At 39.3% G+C, this 22,952-nt stretch overlaps 1 protein-coding gene across 1 annotated transcript; it reads right to left on the bottom strand.

Moving 5' to 3' along the window:
- Positions 1 to 637: 637 nt before the first annotated feature.
- On the bottom strand, positions 638 to 22,952 carry TRIM69 (tripartite motif containing 69). Its single transcript, XM_055316855.1, has 5 exons — positions 22,891 to 22,952; positions 21,963 to 22,058; positions 18,147 to 18,169; positions 17,946 to 18,070; positions 638 to 1,179 (listed from the first exon to the last, which is right to left on the bottom strand). Exons 1-5 carry the CDS (start codon positions 22,891 to 22,893, stop codon positions 638 to 640), a joined length of 789 nt encoding a protein of 262 aa, XP_055172830.1. The 5' UTR covers positions 22,894 to 22,952.

The following is a 22,952-nucleotide window of genomic DNA, read 5'->3' as shown; positions in this document are numbered from 1 at the left end:
TAGACTGAAATACTTAAGTATATTTGAATACAGAAAAACAAGTACCTCCGTAGACAAATAAAGCAAGAGAAAGAGACTGAGAGAGTTAGATTTGCTGGACTAAAAAGTATCTTGAGAGAATTTAAGACAAAATTATAAACTAGCCCAGATGATTTCCTTTTTTTTTTTTCTGTAAATCTCTGAACAATTTTTTTAAATTACAGCAACACATTCTAGAAAAGAAATGTGGCGCAAAATTTTTGAAAGGTAAATAGGAAGAAGAGTACACATCTGAAAATTTATCTGTTACGAGTCTTGTGCTGAGAATAGTGACAGCATAATGAAATTTCTGGCTACATTTAAAAAGGGTTTTCAAGCATTACAAACTGAAGTTGCAGTTTGCTCCGGTAACAATAGCATAATGATCATTCTTGTGAAGAGTGGATCCTGTGTCATAGAAGACCCAGAGAATTGGAAGGACATCTTAAAAAGTTCCAGTGAAATCCACTTATGACATTGAAAGTGGAATTTAATTTGTGAATCCTGGAATTCATTATTCCAGAGTTCCCCATAAACTGGGAAGAGAAACCAGTGAGATTGGTAAACTATTTCAATACCTCTTTAATAATGCTCTGAATTTATACAACAGTATGACTAATTACTGTGGATGTAAGATATGCAAGGGTTCTTTATTCTCTCCACCATCATTAAGGCAAGGGCAGAAATAGGGATAAAGTTTCTCCATGAAAGTGCTACTAAAGGTGTAAATGTGGGTCATGGTTTTAGCATTATAGAAGGACACCTGCCCTCCTTCATAATCCAGGTATATGCCCACCTTGTTGAGATTGTTAGTCAATTTCAGACTGTAAGAAGGCAAATCCAGAGCCTTTAGGTCAGTTTGGTTCCTTAGTCTTAAAAGCCAGAATCCTTGCTCAGGAGTTAGAGGACAGCTGCCCTTTCGAATGATAGATTCTCTGACGACTCCAACTGTCCATTTTGTCTTCTTTGCTACTTCTACTTCCCAGTACCATTTTCCAGATGTGAAGCCCTTTGAGCCGAGCACAGCCACACTTGAGTCAAATCTCTCTGGATCATCAGGCATTACCTGCTTAATGTCACCATGCCACACACTGGTTCGATTTTTGGAGAGCATCAGATTTGGGTGAGCTGTTTTAGGGTCCAGAGTTAATGAAGATAAGCCTAGTAGGAAAAGAAAGCAGGGTATGGGAGAAAAGGGATGACTGCAAATTTCCATAGTAAAAGACAGCATTTACATAGACATCAGGACTTTATCTTCACATGCACACATGCTCTTAGACAAGTAATTGCTTACATAGTTTTTATTGTGTTATATCTATTTGGCTATATTCAAGACATTTTTAAATTTGTGATAAAAATCTGACTTTACTCTGAAGCAACTTATGCTCCAACAAAGAAAACAATGTAAATAATATTAATTTGTAACAATTTAAGAAAATACAAATGCGGAAGGCATAAAGATTCGGTAAATTTGTCCTTGGAAAACTTTCTAAGGACAATAACTGTGAGACCTATTCAGGATGCACTGGGTAAACAAAGGCAAAAAGGAATGAGTTAAAAAGCAGTAGCTTACACATAGATCAATGGAACAGAATAGAGAACCCAGAAATGAGCCCTCAACTCTATGGTCAACTAATATTCAACAAAGCAGGAAAGACTATCCACTGAAAAAAGGACAGTCTCTTCAATAAATGGTGCTGGGAAATTGGACAGCCACGTGCAGAAGAATGAAACTAGACCATTTTCTTACACCATACACAAAGATAAACTCAAAATGGATGTAAGATCTAAATGTGAGACAAGAATCCATCAACATCCTAGAGGAGAACACAGGCAACACACCCTTTTTGAACTTGGCCACAGCAACTTCTTGCAAGATACATCTGTGAAGGCAAGGGACACAAATGCAAAAATGAACTATTGGGAATTAATCAAGATAAAAAGCTTCTGCACAGCAAAAGAAACAGTCAACAAAACTAAAAGACAACCTACAGAATGGGAGAAGATATTTGCAAATGACCTATCAGATAAAGGGCTAGTATCCAAGATCTATAAAGAACCTATTAAACTCAACAGCAAAGAAACAAACAATCCAATCATGAAATGGGCAAAAGGCATGAACAGAAATTTCACCAAAGAAGACATAGACATGGCCAACAAGCACATGAGAAAATGCTCCGCATCCCTTGCCATCAGGGAAACACAAATCAAAACCACAATGCGATACCACCTCACACCAGTGAGAATGGTGAAAATTAACAAGACAGGAAACAACAAATGTTGGAGAGGATGTGGAGAAAGGGGAACCCTCTTGCACTGTTGGTGGGAATGTGAACTGGTATAGCCACTCTGGAAAACTGTGGAGGTTCCTCAAAGAGTTAAAATAGAACTGCCCTATGACCCAGCAACTGCACTGCTGGGGATTTACCCCAAAAATACAGATGCAGTGAAATGCCAAGACACCTGCACCCCAATGTTTATAGCAGCAATGTCACCAACAGCCAAACTGTGGAAGGAGCCTCGGTGTCCATCGGAAGACGAATGGATAAAGAAGATGTGATCTATGGATACAATGGAATATTACTCAGCCATTAGAAACGACGAATACCCACCATTTGCTTCAACGTGGTTGGAACTGGAGGGTATTATGCTGAGTGAAGTGAGTCAATCGGAGAAGGACAAACATATGTTCTCATTCATTTGGGGAATATAAAAAATAGTGAAAGGGAATAAAGGGGAAAGGAGAGAAAATGAGTGGGAAATATCAGTGAGTGTGACAGAACATGAGAGACTCCTAACTCTAGGAAACGAACAAGGGGTGGTGGAAAGGGAGGTGGGCAGGGGGTTGGGGTGACTGGTTGATGGGCACTGAGGGGGGCACTTGACAGGATGCGCACTGGGTGTTATGCTATATGTTGGCAAATTGAACTCCAATAAAAAATATACAAAAAAAAAAAAAAAAACAAACCCCAGTAGCTTATGTGGGAGGGAAGGGAAGGTAGATAGGCTAGAGACAGGTAAGTCTAAAAAAACTGGGAGGGTTTAGAGGACAATGGTGAGAAGTTTATATTTGGCTTAAGAGATAATGGGACTTTTGAGATGAGAGTGGTTTATGCCACTGCTAATCAGAAGGTGTGGTTACCAATCTGGGGCAAAATAGTACAGAAATTAAGAGTAAGCTCTTAGGAACTTTATTTTTTTTAAAGATTTATTTACTTATTTGAGAGAAATAATGGGAAGAGGAAGGGCAGAGGGAGAGGGAGAAAATCTCCATCAGACTCCCCGCTGAGCAAGGAGCCCAACATGGGACTGGATCCTATAACCCTGAGATCATGACCTGAGCTGAAATCAAGAGTCAGACACTTAACCAACTAAGCCACTCAGGTCCCTTGTTCTTAGAAATGTTTACAGCAATCTGACAGTAATTTTATGTCAGTAGATCTAATAATTAAACAACTGGGCTTGTACTTTGTAATGCTTTTTTAAATTCCACTCTTTTTTAAAATTTTTTTATTCATGAGAGACACAGAGAGAGAGAGGCAGAGAGAGACACAGGCAGAGGGAGAAGCAGGCTCCATGCAGGGAGCCTGATGTGGGACTCAATCCAGGGACTCCAGGATCACGCCCTGAGCCAAAGGCAGATGCTCAACCACTGAGCCACCCAGGTGTCCCTAATTCCACTTTTTTGGGTAACTATGTTGTCTTCCACAAATATATCAGGCCACGACAGGGTAAGACTTTAGAAACTGGTCCTTCATCATGGTTATTTGACAAGCACTGGTTTAGACAAGTAAGTGGGCAGCAGTGTAAAGAATTTCTAAATGAAGAGATGTTGGAAGCATATCAGCAAGGAGATGACACAAATTTTAGATGTAAGGTAATCAAGCCTCGGCACAAAATTAGATAAAGGAAACTAAAAAACTATGTGTTCACATAAGGGACACAGATACATCTTTGCATACATTTGTTGTTAATGGATTTAGCTATCCTTGGAAGTGAGATCAATCCAGTCCAAACTCTCTCTTCCCAGAGAAGCCAGTCTTTTTCTATCATCCCAAGGAATTCTCTTCCAACAAGAGATTTTGTAGACTCCTGACTTTTTCCATCCAGGCTGAATCTTGCCCCCCTCTGCACCCTCCCACGTATTCCCATTTGCCTTGGGTTTTTGCTCTTTCTGATGTGAGGATTGGAATTGCTTTGGAGGAAGTTTTAGAACCTTTTTAGAACCCCGCTCTGCTATTGTCACCAAGCCTCTCACACCAGCTAATCCAGCCTGCTCTAGCCAAAGATTCCCAGAGGTCAGCTTTGCCTCCCTCTTTTCTTCTCGTACCATATTCAGCCCAAAAGGAAATTCTGTCAGCTCCACCTTTAAAGTATATTCTGAGCCTACTCAGAATTCAGAGACAGACAACTTCCACAGATACCGCTGGCCTGAAACTATTGCAATAGCTTTTAGACTGTTCTGTTTCCAGTCTTGCCCATCTGCACCCTATTCTGTCATATGAGTGAGACCATCCATTTCTCCTATTCAGCACCCTCTTATGCTTTCCGTCACACCCAAGATAAAATCTGGAGTCCTTACAGAGCAAATTGTACCTACATCATTTACCTACCTCTGTGGCTTCATCTCCTCACGCACGCCTCCCTTATTTACTTTGATCCAATCACCTTTGCTTTTTGGCTGTTCCTTGAATACACCAAACTCATTCAGTCTTTAGGGCCTTTACACTATCTTTCTGCATCCTTGAACACTCTTTCCCCATATGGTTCACTACTTTACATTATTCCAGCCTTTTTGTTCATGCAAGTTCAGTGAGATGTTAATGATAGAACTTAGGTGGGTATAGCAGTGTTCAGTCTAAAATTCTTTAAACTTCTCTATGTTTGGAAATGTCCATAGTAGAACATAGGGAGGGGGAAGTTAACTCCTCAAAGACTTTTTTTTCTGGCTAATATCTAAACTAGCATGTTCATCTATCGCTGCTTGTACCCTTATCCTACTGTATTTTTTCTCATGAATAATTACTTGCTTGATTTGCTTGACCATGGTTATCATTATATGAGATTATTTACTGTTTCATTTCCTCCACAAGAAAGTAATCTCACGGGAGGGGGGGGCACTTTATCTGTTTTGTTTCCTCACGTGTCTTCAAAATTTAGAACTGTTCCTAGGTAGTCAGGTAACTATTTGTTAAATGAACTTCAGAGTTCCATTTGAATCTTTGACACCCAACTAATTCCACTGTGCCTCATATTCCTGTTATCCTTGGCCAAAACTCATAATGTAGATCCCTCTAATGATTTATCCTCTAATGTACTTTTATCCCCCATAATTCTGTTCCTTGCTTCCTCTACCTTCACCCATCTTCCCACTGTTCCCACCCATCCCTTTCCACTCTGTCCTTTAGAACTCTCTCCCTAAATAACTCTCCTGCATCCTCACTTTACAGAATTCTCTCATCACCTCATTACTTTAACAGAAACCTGACTGGTTCTTTGTCAAAAATATAACTTGAAAAGTTCATGAGACTATTTATTTTCTAAATTCAGAGCCAGAGATCCAAGAACCACCATTGCCACTTCTAGACCCCTAATCTAATCCTTATCCTCATGTAAAAATCACTTTTGAGGCTCTTGTCATTCTGTCTCATTACCCCTTATCTCTATATGATGTTACTATGTACAGACTTCCTGATTATACTCTCTGCACTTTGGGTTAACTTTACTCCACTACCCCAACTCCAGCCCATCATCCTAAGTGATTTCACCATTCTTTGGATATAACCATTTTTCCATTCTTGCAGGTTCTTGACTTTACTGCTACTGACTTTTGACTCTATTACATTTCAGCAGTCCATGTTAATGACCACATTCTAGACCTTGTAATCATTGGGAACTGTTCATTCTCTAAAATCTTAAACTCAGATATCCCATTCTCTTATATTTATTTTCTCAATCTCATCTCCCCTACAACCTTTACTTCACTGAACAACTCTAGTCCCTCATTTTTCCCTATTATCCTATTCTGTTTCCTGGCTTTGAATCTTTCCCTGAACCACTTGGCATTGGCAGCTTTACTGCCAATAACCTTATCACCTTTATCTTATATCTGCAGCATCTGCCATGCAACTCACTGACCCTGGTTCTACACAGCTATCAAAATTTACACGCCAATTCCTGACCATTGCAAGAGGACTATCACAAAATTGTACATGTAGATATTACTACAGATTCATTATTTCTACTCTGTGCTTGACCATCAACACTGCCTAGAATTCCTGTATTTCCCAGATCAAACCCTCTCTAGTTCCTCACAACAACAATTTCAGACCTCCAGCTCCCTCCTCAAACCCCTGTTCCATCACTTTCTTACTGCCAGGCAGATGACTTCATCCCCTGCTTCACAGAGAAACCACAGTACATCTTAAAGGAATTCCTCAATTCTTCTCACTCATACTTCAGGTTCCATTTGATAAAATTGTTTGCCTCTACCATTTTATTTCCTATTTTCAGAGAAAACTGAAGAACATCAATACTTCTCTCTGCTAGAACTCACTCTTCCCTATTTCTACTAGTTATCCCCTGTCTTATACCATTGGTTTCTGCCTTTCTATAGGCTGTTTTTCTTCAGTATGTTTTAAAAAGTCTTTTTTGGGGGTGGCTGGCTGACTCAGTTGGAAGAGCATTTGAATCTTGATCTAGAGGTCATGGGTTTGAGCCCCACATTGGGTGTAGAGATTACTTGAAATAAATTTTTAAAAAAAACTTCCAAAAGTTCTTTTTTGATTCTGCTGCCACATTCACATCTTCCCTTCTTAGTGAAGCTTCTCAAGTGAATGATCTGTTCACTTCACTACTGTCTCATTCCAAATCACTCCTGAATGCTTCACAATGTAACTTTTATCTATTCCACATTTTAAAAATTGCCCTTACTGGGAGATAACCACGCACACCAATACACTCACAGTCCTAGCAGCCAAACCTTAAAACTGGCAGTGCAGAGAGTGCTCTGCCAATCAATGCATCTGCAGCCCCAGAAGACATCTGGCCTGACTGCAGGCCCCACCCACCAACAAAAGCCTCTCAGGGGACAAGGCAGGGAAAGCACCCTAAAGTTTCATGCTACCACAGCCCTGGCAAAGAGGCTAAAGACAGGCATCTGGTTTGACTTCTGACACTGCTCAACTACAGAAATCATTCACCACAATCAAGTGATATTTATTCCAGGGATGCAAAAGTGTTTCAATATTTGTAAATAAATCAATGTGATATGTCATATTAATAAGAGAAAGATAAAACCATATGATCATCTCAATAGAAGCAGAAAAAGCAATTGACAAAGTACATCCAGTCATGATAAAAACTCAATTAAGTAGGGTCAGGGGGGAACATACCTCAACATAATAAAGGCTATATATGAAAAATCCACAACATCATACTCATTGATGAAAAACTGAGAGCTTTTCCTCTAAGATTAGGAGCAAGACAATGATGTCACTCTCACCACTTTTCTTCAACATAGTACTAGAAGTCCTAGTAAAAATTAATCAGACAAGGAAAAGAAATAAACACATCTAAATTGGTAAGGAAGAAATAAAATTTTCACTATTTGCAGTTGACATGATACTATATATTTAAAAACCTAAAGACTCCACCAAAAAACTACTAGAGCCAGTAAATGAGTTCATTTAAGCCTCAGGATATCAAATTAATATACAGAAATCTTTTGCATTTCTATGTACTACTAATAAAGTATCACAAAGAGAAATTAAGAAAACAATCCTATTTACAACTATACCAAAAAGGATGAAGTATTTAGGAATAAACTTAACGAAGGAGATAAAAGATCTGTACTTGAATCTTTAAAACATTGATGAAAGAGATGGAAGATGACACAAATGAATGAAAAGATATTCCATGCTCATGGAAGGACCAATATTGTTAAAATGTCCATACTACAAAAGCAATCTACAGATTTAGCGCAATCCTTATCAAAATACCAACAGCATTTTTCACATGTAGAACAAACAATCCTAAAATTTGAATGAACCACAAAAGACCTGGAATAGCCAAAGCAGTCTTGAAAAAGAACAAACCTGGAGGTATCACAGTCCTAGATTTCAAGATCTACTACAAAGCTGTAGTAATCAAAACAGTATGGTACTGGCACAAAACTAGACACATAGATGACTGGAACTGAATATAGAGTCCAGAAATAGACCCACGCATTTGTGGTCATTTAGTCTACAACAAAGGAAGCAAGAATCTACAATGGGAAAAATCTCTTCAATAAGTGATGTTGGGAAAACTGGACCACTTTCTCACACCATACACAAAAATAAAATCAAAATGTTTTAAGACCTTGAAACCATAAATGTCCTAGAAGAAAACAGTCAAGAGAAAAGAAAAAAATTTTTCTTTGAAATCAGCTATTTTTTTCTAGATATGTCTCCTCTAGTAAGGGAAATAAAAGCAAAAAGTAAACTATGGGACCACATCCAACTAAAAAGCTTTTGCATAGTGAAAGAAACCATCAACAAAACAAAAAAGCAACCTAGTGAATGGGAGAAGATATTTGCAAATGATATATCTTATAAGGGGTTAATGTCCAAAGTATATAAAGAACTTAGACAACAACAGAAAACCAAATAATCCAATTAAAAATGGGCAGAAGACCTGCATAAACATTTTTCCAAAGAAGACATATAGATGGCCAACAGACATGTGAAAAGTTACTCAACATCATTAAGCCTTAGGGAAATGCAAATTAAGACCACCTAATACCTGTCAGAATGGCTAGAATTAATAACATGAGAAATAACAAGTGTTGGAGGTTGTGGAGAAAAAGGAACCCTCATGTACTATTGGTGGGAATGCAAATTGGTGCAGCAATTGTAGAAAACAGTATGGAGTTTCCTCAAAAAATTGAAAATAGAATTACCATTTGATCTAGTAATTCCATGACTAGGTATTTATTTGTTTGTTTGTTTTTTATTTGAGAGAGAGAAAGTGAGAGAGCACGAGATGGGGGGGAGGAGAGAGAGAGAGAGGGAGAAGCAGACTAACTGCTTAGCAGGGAGCCTAACATGGGGCTCAATCCCAGGACCCCAAGACCGTGACCTGAGCTGAAGGCAGACGTTTCACTGAGCCACTCAGGTGCCCCTCTGCTACTATTTACCCAAATAATATGAAAAGGCTAATTTGAAAAGATACATACACTCCTATGTTTATTGCAGCATTATTTACAATAGCCAAGATGTGGAGCCAAGCAGTGTCTATTAATAGATAAATGGATAAAGAAGAGGTGGTATATATACAATGGAATATTACTCAACCATAAAAAGGAATTAAACCTTGACATTTGTGACAACATGGATGGATCTGGAGGATGTAATGCTAAGTGAAATAAGTCAGAGAAAAACACATACCATCTGATTTCACCCGTATGGGGAATTTAAAAAACAAAACAAAAGAGCAAAGAAAAAAAACAGAAAAAAGAGACCAAAAAAACCTTTTTTCTATTTTTTTTTTTATTTATGATAGTCACAGAGAGAGAGAGAGAGAGGCAGAGACACAGGCAGAGGGAGAAGCAGGCTCCATGCACCGGGAGCCCGATGTGGGATTCGATCCTGGGTCTCCAGGATCGCGCCTTGGGCCAAAGGCAGGCGCCAAACCGCTGCGCCACCCAGGGATCCCAAAAAAACCTTTTTTAAGAGACAAAACAAACCCCTCTTTAAAATTTTTTTTTTTTTATTTTTAAGTAATCTCTACACCCAGCATGGAGGGCTTGAACTCACAACCCTGAGATCAAGAGTTGCGTGCTCCAAAACTGAGCCAGCGAGATGTCTCAAAGTAGACTCCTAAATATAGAAACAGACTGGTGGTTGCCAGAGGGGAGAAGGGTGAGGAGGATGAATGAAATAGATAAAAGGGTTTAAGAGTACACTTCTCTTGATGAGCACTGGAGAAATGTGTGGATGGTTGGATCATTTTATTGTACATCTGAAACCAATACAACACACGTTGTTAATTATACTTGAATAAAAAAAATTGCCCTTACCACAGTCACCAATTCCTGTTAAAAAAATCTTTCTAATCATTTTCTTTTTTCTTTTCTTCTTTTTTTTTAAAGAGCAAGAGAGATGGTAGGTGGGCAGGTGAAAGGGCAAAGGGAAAGGGAAAGAGAGAATCTTAAGCACCTTCACAACCCTAAGATCGTGACCTGAGCCAAAATCAAGAGTCAGATGCTTAACCAACTGAAGCACCCCCCCCCAATCATTTTCAAGTTGATTTTTATGTTTGGCATGAGTGACCACTTCCTCCTTCTTGACACTCTTTTTTCCTCAGATTCTATGTCACTTCGTTTCTGGTTTTCCTCTTAATCTCTTTTGCCAAAATTTCTCAATCTTTTTGGGTGGCTTCATTGCCCTTTATTTATTTTTATATAAGGTGCTCCCACCTTACCTGTATGTTCTCACTTTTCTTGGGAAATCTCATTTACATCAATAGCTTCAGCCACCCCACTCTATAGTGATTATTCAGCCCTGGCCTCTCTTCTAAGTTCTAATTAGAATAGTTATCCATTTGAATATATTCACTTAGTTTTCCTATAGGTTCTTCAACATAACATGGCCAAAGTTGAACTCACCAACACCCTCCCCCCAAAATCTGTATCTCCTATAGTTCTATCCTTGATAATCACCTTTCTCTATTCCCTACCACCAATTACTGTCCAGTATATCTCAGCTCCTGGAATTCTGTCTCTAGAATCTACCTTTATTTTCCATCCCCATTCCCATGGCTTTGGCTTAGCTCTTAATAATTTTTTACCTAAGTGTGCTGGTACAGACTCCACCTTGGTCTTTTAGCCTATCCTTCCTGGGAACAGAAACTATGTTTTTTATTTCTGTATCTATAGAGTCTAACTTAGTACTCAGTACATAGTAGGCCCTCTATAAGAGTGTGTTGAATGAATGAATGAACTTTAGTAATGTTTTATTAATTTATACAAAACTAGAAGAAATACATTAAGATGTTTTAAATTGTATTATTCCCTACAGTGGAATTTATAAAACTACATCCAGCAGGCCAAATGTAGCCTGCTGCCTGTTTTGTAAATAAATGTGTATTGAAAACATTAATTGAAAATTGAACAAATTAACAGCCATTCATTTACGTATTGTATATGGTTGCCATTTCAGTGCAACGTAGTTAAGTTTTGTGGAAACATACAACCCACAAAACTAAAATATTTGCTATCTGACCATTTATAGAGAAAGTACCAGCCTCTGCCCTAAAATAATAGTTTCTATTATAAGGCAGGAATGGAGAAAATATGAACCTGAAGGATAAGCAAAGGCCTAGAAATAAAAAGTATGAAGTATATTTTACTATGATTTGACCACAGTTACATATTAGAAATAGCCATAGAGTAAATGAATTTCTTTTCTTTTCCTTTTTTTTTTAAGATTTTATTTACTTATTCATGAGAGACAGAGAGAGAGAGAGAGAGAGAGAGAGAGAGAGAGAGAGAGAGAGAGGCAGTGACACAGGCAGAGGGAGAAGCAGGGTCCATGCAGGAAGCCCGACATGGGACTCGATCCCAGGTCTCCAGGATCACACCCCAGGCCGAAGGCAGGGGCTAAACCCACTGAACCACCCAGGCATCCTGATTAAATTAATTTCATTTGATTTTCTTAGATGTAGACTTAGGCCAAAAATGAAAAATCAGTTTGTGCTTTAAATGATTGCTAGAAGTGAAGTTTGATTTTGCAGGGCAAAGGGTACAAGAAGAAAAACATAATGTGTTCTGAACACTGCTAGAATTTGCAGAGTAGAGTAACACAGAAGAAGGAGCTACACAGAGAATTTCAAATATCTACAAAGGGATTCCCTCGAAGCTATGTCTGAGTACTGATGTGCAAAGAAACTAATTAGGGCCAGTGAAAGAATCTCTAGAAAACAGTAGGCTGAACGATTTCCAGAGCCCACACAAGCCTGGTAGTAGTTTTCAATCCTGCCATCCATAATGAGAAAAATGTCATAATATGTAGAATGTCAGGCAGAGTACTCAAAAGGATATTACCTTAGAAAATGGGCTGTTAGCCCTAGATTAGAGGCTGCTCTTGAACTACTCTAGCAAAGCTTAGAAACTTCAACAAAGTTTAAAGTGTCAAAAGGAACAAAATTATGTCAAATAACTACATGCCAAAGTTAAATCCAGGAGAGCTTAAAGGATTATAACAAAATCCAGCAAACAACAATGTAAAATTGATCATGTTTGTCATTCAATAAAAAATTACCAGCCGGAAGAAACAAAACTTCCATGCAGAAGAATTCCAAATAAATTATGTAGATACTCCACACTCAAGGAAGGGAAGCATAACTCCCCTTAAGTGTGGGCTGTGCATAGTCATTTCCTTCCAAAGTGTAAAGGGGTGGGGAGTAACTTAATAGTGGGGAAACCTGATGAATACTACCTCAGCTAGGACTGGTGGTATGGTAAAAACAAATACCAAAATGCTACATTTAAACCCAGGCATATTGATAATAACATTGTCAGTGGTTACAATGCCTCCATTAAAAGAGATTGTCAGAATGGATAAAAAACACAAGGCTTTAGATGCTAGCTACATAAAACGCACTTAAAATATAAAAACACTAATAAGTTAAAAATAAGATGATAGAAAAAGATTGACTATGGATGTAGCCATAAAACATGATTACTTTTACAACATAATTAAATCTCAAAAAGCATTATGCTAAGTGAAAAAAGCCAGACACAAAAGATCACAAAACGTATGATTCCATTTATTTGAGAGTTTAGAAAAGACACAACTAAAGTGAAATAAAGAGAATGAAGGAACTGACTGCAAAGGGATATGCAGGAGTTTGGGGGGTGATAGAAACTTTTTATATCTTGATTTAGAGATGTTTACAGAAGTTTAAACATTTGTCAAAACTCATCACATTGGAAGAGTTAGCAACCAGGAGGGCAGGGCAGAGGGCTTGGGTTTAGCTGTGGGGAAGAAGTGGCCAGTTTAGGACCTCAGGGCACAGATGGGATAGATAGCAAAGTTAGATGAGACTCCAGGGGTTGAGGAACAAGGATAAGGAAGGTTAAAGAGGAAACTAGATCTTGGGGAAACTATGGTGAGGAGAGTTGTGTTGATAGTTCCTGCAGTGACCCAGGGGGAGACAGCCTTTCAGGCCAGGCTGTCATGCCTTCTGGAGAAGGGGAACTGGACCTCTAGGCGGGCACTGCTCCTGCATGGCCCAAGCAAGCACCAGTGCCCTGGTTTGTATGAGAGAAAGAAGGCAGTTAGAAGCCCTAAAAGATGGGATCTTGCCACCCTTGCTGGAGAGGAGGCGGAATTGAGATAGTTGATGCCTGGAGAATGATCAGGAAGGAAGGCAGTGGCATACAGGTCTGCAGGTGGATTGAGAGGGCAGACCTTGAACTTGTCAATGCCAGCAGCCCCCCTTTTTTTTCAGAGGGTTGCAAACCCATGTGGGGATGAGGCCTGGTCTTGTGGAAACTGAACTTAGCTTCACGGGTATATATAATTATGGTTCAGCCTGAGACAAGGTCCAGGGCATGCCCAGCCTGGACCAGGTCTGAGTGTGAGGCCAGGCCCCTTGTTGGAGGTGAGTGAGGGTGGTCTCAGGAGTGATTGAGGAGGTAAGGTGCCATGTAAGCGGTTATTGATATGGCTCCTGATGTCTGACAGGCTGGGGCTGCTGAGGCAGGATGTGTGTGTGTCTGTAGACAAAACCAAACCACACTTTATTTCCCAGGTGACAGTGCTCCCCCACTTTGGATTTTTCCTCTAGGTTCGGTGCTAACTTCTATGAGCTCATGCCCCTCCTCCTCCCTTTAACTTTCTTGAAGTTGTCCATTCACTTAAAACATTGCTTCTGGGGGGCAGCCCGGGTGACTCAGGGGTTTAGCGCCGCCTTCAGCCCAGGGTGTGATCCTGGAGACCCGGGAACCAGCCCCACATCAGGCTTGCAGCGGGGAGCCTGCTTCTCCCTCTGCCTGTGTCTCTGCCTCTTTCTCTCTCTCTGTGTCTCTCATAAATAAATAAAATCTTTTTTAAAAATTGCTTCTGGTAACTTGGGAAGCCTGGGAAAGTTGCTGAAGGCCCTGAGAAAATCGGTTGTATGGGTTATCATAGAGGAGGAAAGGCCTTCCCTGCTGATACTCTGGGTGATGTGGGGTGGTGGTGCTTGCCTGCAGAGTGGGCAGGGATTGAATGTATACCTTGGGTGGGCCTGCAGCAATGACCCCAGCTGACAGTTACAGAATGCTTCATGGACTATGGTTTGTTACTGTAGTTTTCATTGTGATCAGATGATACCAGGAAGAACGGAGCCCCTGACCAGTGTGAGTCATAGCAGTGCAGGAGAAGAGACACTCAAGGAGAGAGCCCACCTAAGTTTATGTCTGCAGACTGAATTTCCAGAGGCTTAGGATATGGAAGTTCTTCAGTGTCCTATTTCCAGGCCTTGCTCAGGAAGCACTGTATTCAGAAAGCCACTTATGGTTTTCAGATGAGCTTATGAGGGGGCAAGCATTAAAAGTCGAAAGCAGATGCATCAGGCCATCAGCAGATGTGTTGCTTTATTGTTTGATCCAGGAGCACCAACCTCCAGGCAGTGTGAATGGCAGCAGGCACCCTTCCTTTTCTGGGGTGGAGGTTTTCAGATGCTACATCTTCTAAATTGAGACTCCGGTAACTCCGGTAATAACTAGTTCTGGGCTATGAATCTTGCTACAAGAAGATTCTTAAGGTTTAGGACATTCTGACATGCTACAATGCAGAGTGATGCCTTCTAGATGAATCCTGCAGATGGAGCCCAGTCCATCTCACCTACCTGCCTGTCTGCCTGCTTGCACTTTGGTTGGAGGAAACAGTGTGATGGTCTAACCTGTATTTTGGGAAAGTGTTCACATTTGAAATGCCTTAGGCAATACTTAAATAAAGCATACTAGCAAATTGGAGGGAGGGGTCACTGTGTTTTGCTACAGTCTTGGGTACAAGTTGGTTGTGGCCAAATTCTGTCAGAAAGGGCATGTCTAGTTCGGGCATTCCGATTGCATTGCAGATAATTAAGTGAAAGGTTGGGGTACTGTTAGTGATCTTTGATTCTTCAATGTATTTTTTTAAAGATTTTATGTATTTATTCACGAGAAACACACAGAGAGAGGCAGAGACGAGGCAGAGGGAGAAGCAGGCTCCCTGCAGGCAGCCTAATGTGGGACTCGATCCCAGGACCGCAGGATCACACCCTGAGCCAAAGACAGATGCTCAACTGCTGAGCCACCCAGGCGTCCCACTTCTATGTATTTTTTTAAAAATATGAATTTTGCATGATTTAATTTCAAAGTAGCAATCTTCAAATGGGAGTACCCTGAGGTGTGAAGGTTGGGGGTGGAGCACACCTTGGCATTGGTACTGGGAGGGGTGGGGGTGAGGAAAGGGAGAAAGTTGAGTTGGTTAGGTACATGTTGCAGAGGTTGAGGGTGGTAGAGAATTGGGTTAAAGGGAATTCTGGCACAAAAGCAAGTACAGCTCTAGAGCATGTAATATATATACAACTGGGCAAAGAAAATACTAGTTAAATTGTCTCTTGGAAGCATAAAAATTGCTTAGGAACTTAAAAGTCCTTTAGAAATCTAAATGCAGGGAAAGAAGCAAAACAGTTTTGCTTTGGTGCAAGGTGGGGGAAGACTGAAAAGATGTAACTGAATAGGAATACCAGTCACACAGAAGTCTGGGGTTCAGAAGCAGGTGGGTGCAGAAATTTACATCAGTGGAATAAATAGCTTTCACTGCTTTGCTAGCTTCATAGTAGTTTATGTGAAGGTGTATAGTACTGGAGAGCTAGAAGTCTTAGGAAAGACTTTAAATGCTCAAATTGTGAGCTTTTAAAGTATTTAGATTTTAAGAAGTAAGTTTAAAATTTTGGTGTATACATGAGATTAGAGTTCTCTTATGGATTTGTAATGTTTCTACTTACTGAGATTTTGTGATTGAAAATTCTAAGTGAAAATGCAATGACTTTTAAAGGAATTTTATGTCTTAAAAACGTATCTCTCATCTTTGTGATCTCTGTTATCTTTGTTAAGAATTTTTGCTATTACCTTAGTTATTGTAACAAAAAATAACCTTTTGGGGGGGCACCTGGGTGGCTCAGGGGTTGAGTGGCTGCCTTTGGCTCAGGTTGTGATCCCAGGGTCCTGGGATTGAGTTCCACATCCAGCTCCCTGCAGGGGAGAAGGCTCCCTGATTCTCCTTCTGCCTATGTCTCTGCCTCTCTCTGTCTTTCAGAAAGAAAGAAGGAAAGAAAGAGAGGGAAGGAAGGAAGGAAGGAAGGAAGGAAGGAAGGAAGGAAGGAAGGAAGGAAGGAAAAGAGAAAAGAAAAAGAGAAAGCAAGCAAGTCTTTTTGTGGTCCCTGTAAAATTACTGTAATATTTGGTACCAAACAATCCATGTGCCCTTGTGAAGGTTAATCAGTTCTTTAATTTGAATGTGTGTGGTTTTTAAATTGATCCAGTACTTGAGGGGCAACTATCAGTCAAAATCAGTTTGGGGAATAAGCAAAATGAGGGGGCAGGTATCTATACTAGATGTGTTCTGTTTTTAAATATTCAGAGAAAGATATGAAGACTATTTATGATGATTCTTGTTTCTGAGATGCATCTATTGAATTGGTAAAGTTTTATCAGTGGCCTTTGATCCTGTGCCTCTTCCCCTTAAATTTCACTTAAAATCCCCAATGCTTGTTGCCTCTGGGATTTCTGTCTTCTGGGTTCTTTTTTAATGTTTAAAAATATGCTGGTATTGTTTGGTTTTTAATCAGTGACTTGAGTACGATAGAATTACTGCAATAGGAATTTAAAGAGTATTAGTCCTACATATGTTGGGAAATGTGTTGGAGTGTGCTGTTGTGAAACTGAAGCTGTGGTTAAAGTACTCTGTGTTGCTCTGTCATAAAAACTAGTCCTGTTGCATGATGTATGTGATTGCTAATCATTTTTCCCCCTCTTTACAGCACAAATAAGGGTTTGGGTTCTAAATTCGTTAAAAAAAAACTCATCAAATTGTACACTTAAAATTTGTGAATTTTATTCTGTGTTAATTAAACCTCAGGCTATGTAAATAGTAAAGCTGTGTTTTCAATGTCAATTGCTTGGAAAATTTGTTAACAGGAATAAATTTGTGATTTTCATTAAATCAGTAACTACAAACAATAATAATAATGAATCTATATGAATTAAAGAACATATTTTAAGAAACTTTATTTAGAATTTTATTTCTATAAATATTATTTAGAACTTTATGTTCTTGAATTGCCATGTGTGTTCTTTTTCCTGCTCAGTCCCTTGGTATCTGCAGGATGACAAAAACTTGTGTCCTTATTAGGCACATCTATAGAAATTATTGATTTTCTTTTGAAGTACTAAAGATCTCTAAACAGTTTCCTAAAATGTTATATTCTACGTTATGAACATCAAAAACAAGAAGATCTATAAGGACTCTATTACATGCAAAAGGTATATATAGTAACCTCCTCATTCAGGGCAGAGAAGCCCCAGGGATTTATAGAACTGATTTAGAAAAACAGGATAAAATAATTGGTTGTCACATTTGATAGAACAATGAAACAAAATCAAAGGCTGAGAAGTAATTCTCACATAAGACTCTATTTACCAGTGAAAAGTCATAAATCCTTGGGTCATAGTACCAGAAGAAATTCAGTCATACTGACTGAAGTCATACCACAGTCTTCTTTTGGTTAAACTCTACCCTTCCCCTATCCCAGACTCTAAAGTATTAATTAGGGCCACAGAAGAGGTCCCATAGAGGGAACATAGATTAGGAGCCCCAGGAACCAATAACTAAACTACTGCCCACTGATACCTGGAGAGAGAGAGGATTGCATTTCCCTCCACATCATGTATTGGATGGGACCTTTGTATAGGCCTGGGTTCAGCTTTCTGGAGATAAGCTCTCTGGGCATCAGTACCCTCGTTCCTTGCTCCAAGCTGCAGGGAACATAAATCATTCTAGACATCCTCCACAGACAAAGGAAAGGTATTAATACCATACAGAAACACTTACCTATCCAAGAGAGATGTGATATCCTAGAAGAGGAAAGGAGTAATAAAGAAGTTAGATGCCTATTTATCAACACCAGAAATTTCTTTGGTGATACTGGCCACCACCAGAATTTGATCATCAATACTGGGATCCTGTGCGGAAGTCCCCATTCCATCACCACCAACTCCTCCCACTGTCCATATGCCTTTCTGATCAGTATCCTTCATCTAACCTGAGATAAACTGGCTTTATCTTATTTTGGTTTTCTAGAGTTCCCTTTTACATGGAATAAGAGAAATTAATAGGTGGACTATTTCTAGCTATACTGCTACATGGTTTCAAGAAAAACACCATAGGTCTTTCAGCCCAAAGCCACTTTTCCTTAGTTTGGCTAAGTAAACTTCTGAGTGCTGAGCTGATAATTAATGACACTTTAGAGGTCAGGCTTCCAGTAGTAACAAACACCTTTCAAACAAGTCAATTTTTCAAAAGGTGGCAAACACCTTTCAAACAGGTCAATTAAGGGATTCCTGGGTGGCTCAGAGGTTGAACGGCTGCCTTAGGCTAAGGGCGTGATCCTGGAATCCCAAGATCCAGTCCCACATCAGGCTCCCTGCATGGAGCCTACTTCTCCCTCTGCCTGTGTCTCTGCCTCTCTCTGTGTGTCTCTCATGGATAAATAAATAAAATATTAAAAAAAAAAACAAACAAGTCAATTAAAAGCCAGTCTAAGGTACAACTCAGGTTGCAACATTCTTATTTTTGAGAAATAAACCCTCAAAATTCTTTTTGAAGAAAGATTAAAATATTAATAGATGCCATTATTAATGGCATTTATTATCCTTTTTATGAGAGTGAAAACAAAGCTTCCTATTGACTGTAAGGCAAAAGTAGCCTTCTGCTCTTCTCCCAGAGAGTCTTAAAAGCACTAAAGTAGGTTTCTTCCCCCTTCCCAATGGATAAAGCTGCTTCTACATCTTTCCAACCTTCTTCCCCTGCTAGTGTACCCATAATTATGTGATATGGAGTCTCACTTTGAGAAAGTCGAAGGGATTCTGCTGTTCCATTCGTGCCTGGATGCTCACCAACATCTCCTTGGCTAGGAGACACTGTTCTTGAAACTGGTTCAGATTCAGCTCCATCTCCTCATTCAAGGCTTTCCCCTCTTCTCGGAGATCATTTAAAATGTTCTTTTCTTTGCTGTGCAGGAACTGATGTAGCTTTAGAAACTCCAAGGAGATGTGTTGCTGCAGATGTAGCTTGTTTTCCTGGAAACCTCCATGATCATCACCATGGTAATTACTGAGACTAGCACTTGGGGATGGGGACCCACACCACTACTCATATACCATAACGGAAAATGCATTAAAATGGTTCAACCATACTAAGCAGAGTTCTTTGGGAGACTTATTTTGTTTTTCTCAGTTTAATAGTTCAGGAATGAAATAGTCAAAAGTGATCTCTAGGTACCTATTGCAGTACCAAGGTGGTAACCAATCCCATAATAAATAAGGTTGTGGGGTTAGTTAATTAATTAAACATCCTGGAATGAGTAATAGTATCCTCCTACCAGAGGTACAAACTAATGTCTGCCAAGTGATGCTGTTAGACTGGGGCCATCAGGAGGCTGAAGGAACTATTCTTACCTAGAAGACAGAGCTAGGGGTATGTCACTTCTGCTGCCAGGACACTATAGAAGAAGCAGGAGACGGGCAACGTCTGAAGCACTGAAATTAATAACTGTTCTATCCTTTCCTAAGGTAACCACAATGTCCTGAGGGATGAACCATCTGACACCTGAGCTTCTCAGAACTTTATCCTCCTGATTTCTAGTGATCTCCACCTTTATCTACTCATTCTCTCAATCACACAGGATTTTATCATTCCTAGCAATTTCACTATCTCCAAAATTAACTTCTTATGCTCACTTAGGTACCTCTACTGTAACAATTATTGGTCTCATTGAAACCTCTTATTCATTGACCCCCTCCATTTCTGTTTATCATCTTCTTCTGTCTCCATGTCCCCTCTTATCCAGCTTGGATTCTGTGGTCCATCATTATAATGGCACTTTTAAAATTCACTCTATCCTCTAGCTCACACTTTTCCAATTTTCCTTTTACTATTTCATCACTATTTCATGTATTGGTTGGTTCTGTCTTTTTTAACCAAGCTCTAAATATTGGAGTTATTTGATATTCTGTCCTAGGCTCTTTCCCCTTCTCATTCAATATTCTCTTTCTAGGTAATATCCTCTCCTCACACAGATTTAAATCAGTCTCTTTGCTGACTTCTTATTCCCAGTCTAGATCAACTTCTGAGCTCTAGATTCCTGTATCCAACTGTCTATGATGTCTCTACTCACCCTTCTCACATCTAATCAGTCACGACATCCAGGTCATTTTTTTTTAAATCTCCAAAGCTTATGCTGAAGCTGTTTATTTCTCTCTTTCTCTGTGCCTCCCTTGTCTAAGCTACCATCATCACTCTCTGGGATCACTGCAATAGCCTTCTAACCATTATCCTTATCATTGTCTCTCTTCTCATAGCCACTAGACTCATATTTTCAAAATGAGATGAAATCATGTCCTATTTAAACCTCTTTAATGGCTTCTTACCATAGGAAGAAGTTCAAAATTCCTAATGTTATCTACAAGGGCCTACGTAACTGGGCCCATATCTACCTCTTCAAGCTCATCTTGCCTCCCATGATCTAATTTTATTGGCCTTGTCTCTGTTTAACATAGCAACCAACTTCCTATCTCAGGATTTCTCCATATACTCTTTGCTCTTCACAGAACATTATTCTCTAGGCCACTCTCTTCATATTCCCTTCAGTCAGTTCACTTGGCTAAGTTACTTGTCCTTTAATTCTTAATTTTTAATGGGTGATTTTTTTCAGAGAATACCCCTCCCCTAGCCTAGATTAATTCTTCACATATATTTATTATAGTACCCTTTATTTTCATTTATAGTAATTATCACAGTTGTCATTTTATTGCTATTAATGGGATTACTTAATTCCATTAGTCTATCTCCCACCCTAGTGTAATACAGTATTTAGTGTAATGCCTTACTCACTCAATAAATATTTTTTGAATGAATGAATGTTGACTGTAGTAGCTAAACTAGGAACTCTTAGAAACAACATTCTCTGGAGACATTATTTCCATCTATCCTTCTTTCCTTCATTGTACATATTTCTTATTCCAGATGCCAAAAGCCAGAGAAGACTCTCCCATAGAGTAATTATGAAAAAACAGAACTACCAATTTAGCCCCAAAACCTAGGGACTGCTTTGCCAAGTTTCTAACTAGGAATGTTCTCCTAGAGCTCCTGTGAAGTTGACAGTATAGGCAATGGTTTATTTAGTTTGGAGGAAGCTAGAAAAGATCAAATTGGATGGTGAAAACCAGCAATCCGAGACACCTTAAATCAGAGGTAGCCTGGTTATAAACTCAAAGAAAAGAAAGGTATTTCTTTGGGCATAATAATCTTTAGCGGATTTTTCTGATAAATCCCTTATTTTGCCATATGTAAAGGGAAATATCAGACAGATCACAACCTCAAAACAATCACCTAGTGATTGACCCATCAGAAGGATCAGCATGTAACAGAAAAGGTCAGTCTGCTCTCTCTGTTGATCATCCATTGAGAACTTATTTCACTGCTATGTTTCTTTCCACCTTACAGTGTCCCCTTTCTAATTCTATAGCCCAGGTGTCATTTAGTGTATTGATAATATATGTACAAGCACCTTTCTACCCATGTAGCTGAAGTTACAAGGAAGGTATTCCAGTTCTATCTTATAACTAACCCCTCTACCCTGTTTCTCACCTTGTAAGCAGCAATAGCATCTTTCTGCATATCCTTCAGGGACTGAAGTTCCTTCAGGGTTGCCTCCAGTTGACCCTTATGGATGGTGAGCTCCTCCTGGGAATACCATATAGAATTATGGTCTACCATATAGAATTAACCACACTAACTTGGGAGATGAAGGGCCATAGGGACATCTCTCCTAAAGCCCCAGGGTATCAGGGAAAACAAAACAAAACAAAAAGCTCTTGCTGCAAACCTTTCCTTAACCCCTGAATTCCTGTCTCTTCCAAGAATTGTAAAGAAAATAACAAACAGCAGAAAAACTTAGTTTTATGCTATTAGCTTACTACAGAGGTTTGAAGAAGCTGACTCTACATTTTCTGCTGTAGTTGTACTGTTCTCACTATCTATACTTTTATTTATGTTGTTATCACTTAGAATATTCATTTCTCCCCTCTGCCCATTCAAATGCAAATGATTTCCCATCTCAAGCTTTCATTCACCATACATCCCTTATTTCAGTATTCTCTAATCTTCTCTGAAATACTAAATATTTACAAATTACAAATGTGACAACATTTAACTCTCAATAGTACACTATCTTGATTCTGTTGTTTTATTAATTTTAAATTTGACTAAATTTCAAGACTTTTGTTAACAAGAGTAATATCTTGTACATCCATATTCTACAGAGTGTCTAGCAGAGTCTTGTCGTGGCAGGGTATAGGTAAATACTTGATTGATTGAGGGAGTAGCCGGAGCTATTCCACTACTCCTTTCCTATAATCAGCAACTCGAGAGAAAGAACTTTGCAGGATACGTTGTATTTTCTGAGCTTACTAATAATCATCTGAATAAAGGGGTGGGGTTGAAAGAGAGAAGAAACCCTACAAAAGATTTCTCTCAGCTTTCCTAAGGCATTATTCAAGGCTCAGGCCTCACCTACCATGAAGAAACAGACAGCATCAGAGATCTGCAGGAAATCTTTAGACTGCTCCACAGACAGCC

The sequence above is a fragment of the Nyctereutes procyonoides genome, unplaced genomic scaffold, assembly GCF_905146905.1.
Source record: "Nyctereutes procyonoides isolate TBG_1078 unplaced genomic scaffold, NYPRO_anot_genome, whole genome shotgun sequence".
Taxonomy (NCBI): domain Eukaryota; kingdom Metazoa; phylum Chordata; class Mammalia; order Carnivora; family Canidae; genus Nyctereutes; species Nyctereutes procyonoides.
Note: the sequence above shows the minus strand (reverse complement) of the source record. Positions and strands in the feature narration are given on the sequence as shown.

What these genes read in the sequence shown, in the direction of transcription:
- TRIM69 (XM_055316855.1), bottom strand. An exon ending in ATCACATCTCTCTTGGATAG is followed by an intron (nt 18,071 to 18,146) that starts GTAAGTGTTTCT and finishes TGTTCCCTGCAG; the next exon opens with CTTGGAGCAAGGAACGAGGG. An exon ending in GCAATCCTCTCTCTCTCCAG is followed by an intron (nt 1,180 to 17,945) that starts GTATCAGTGGGC and finishes TTTTCCTACTAG; the next exon opens with GCTTATCTTCATTAACTCTG.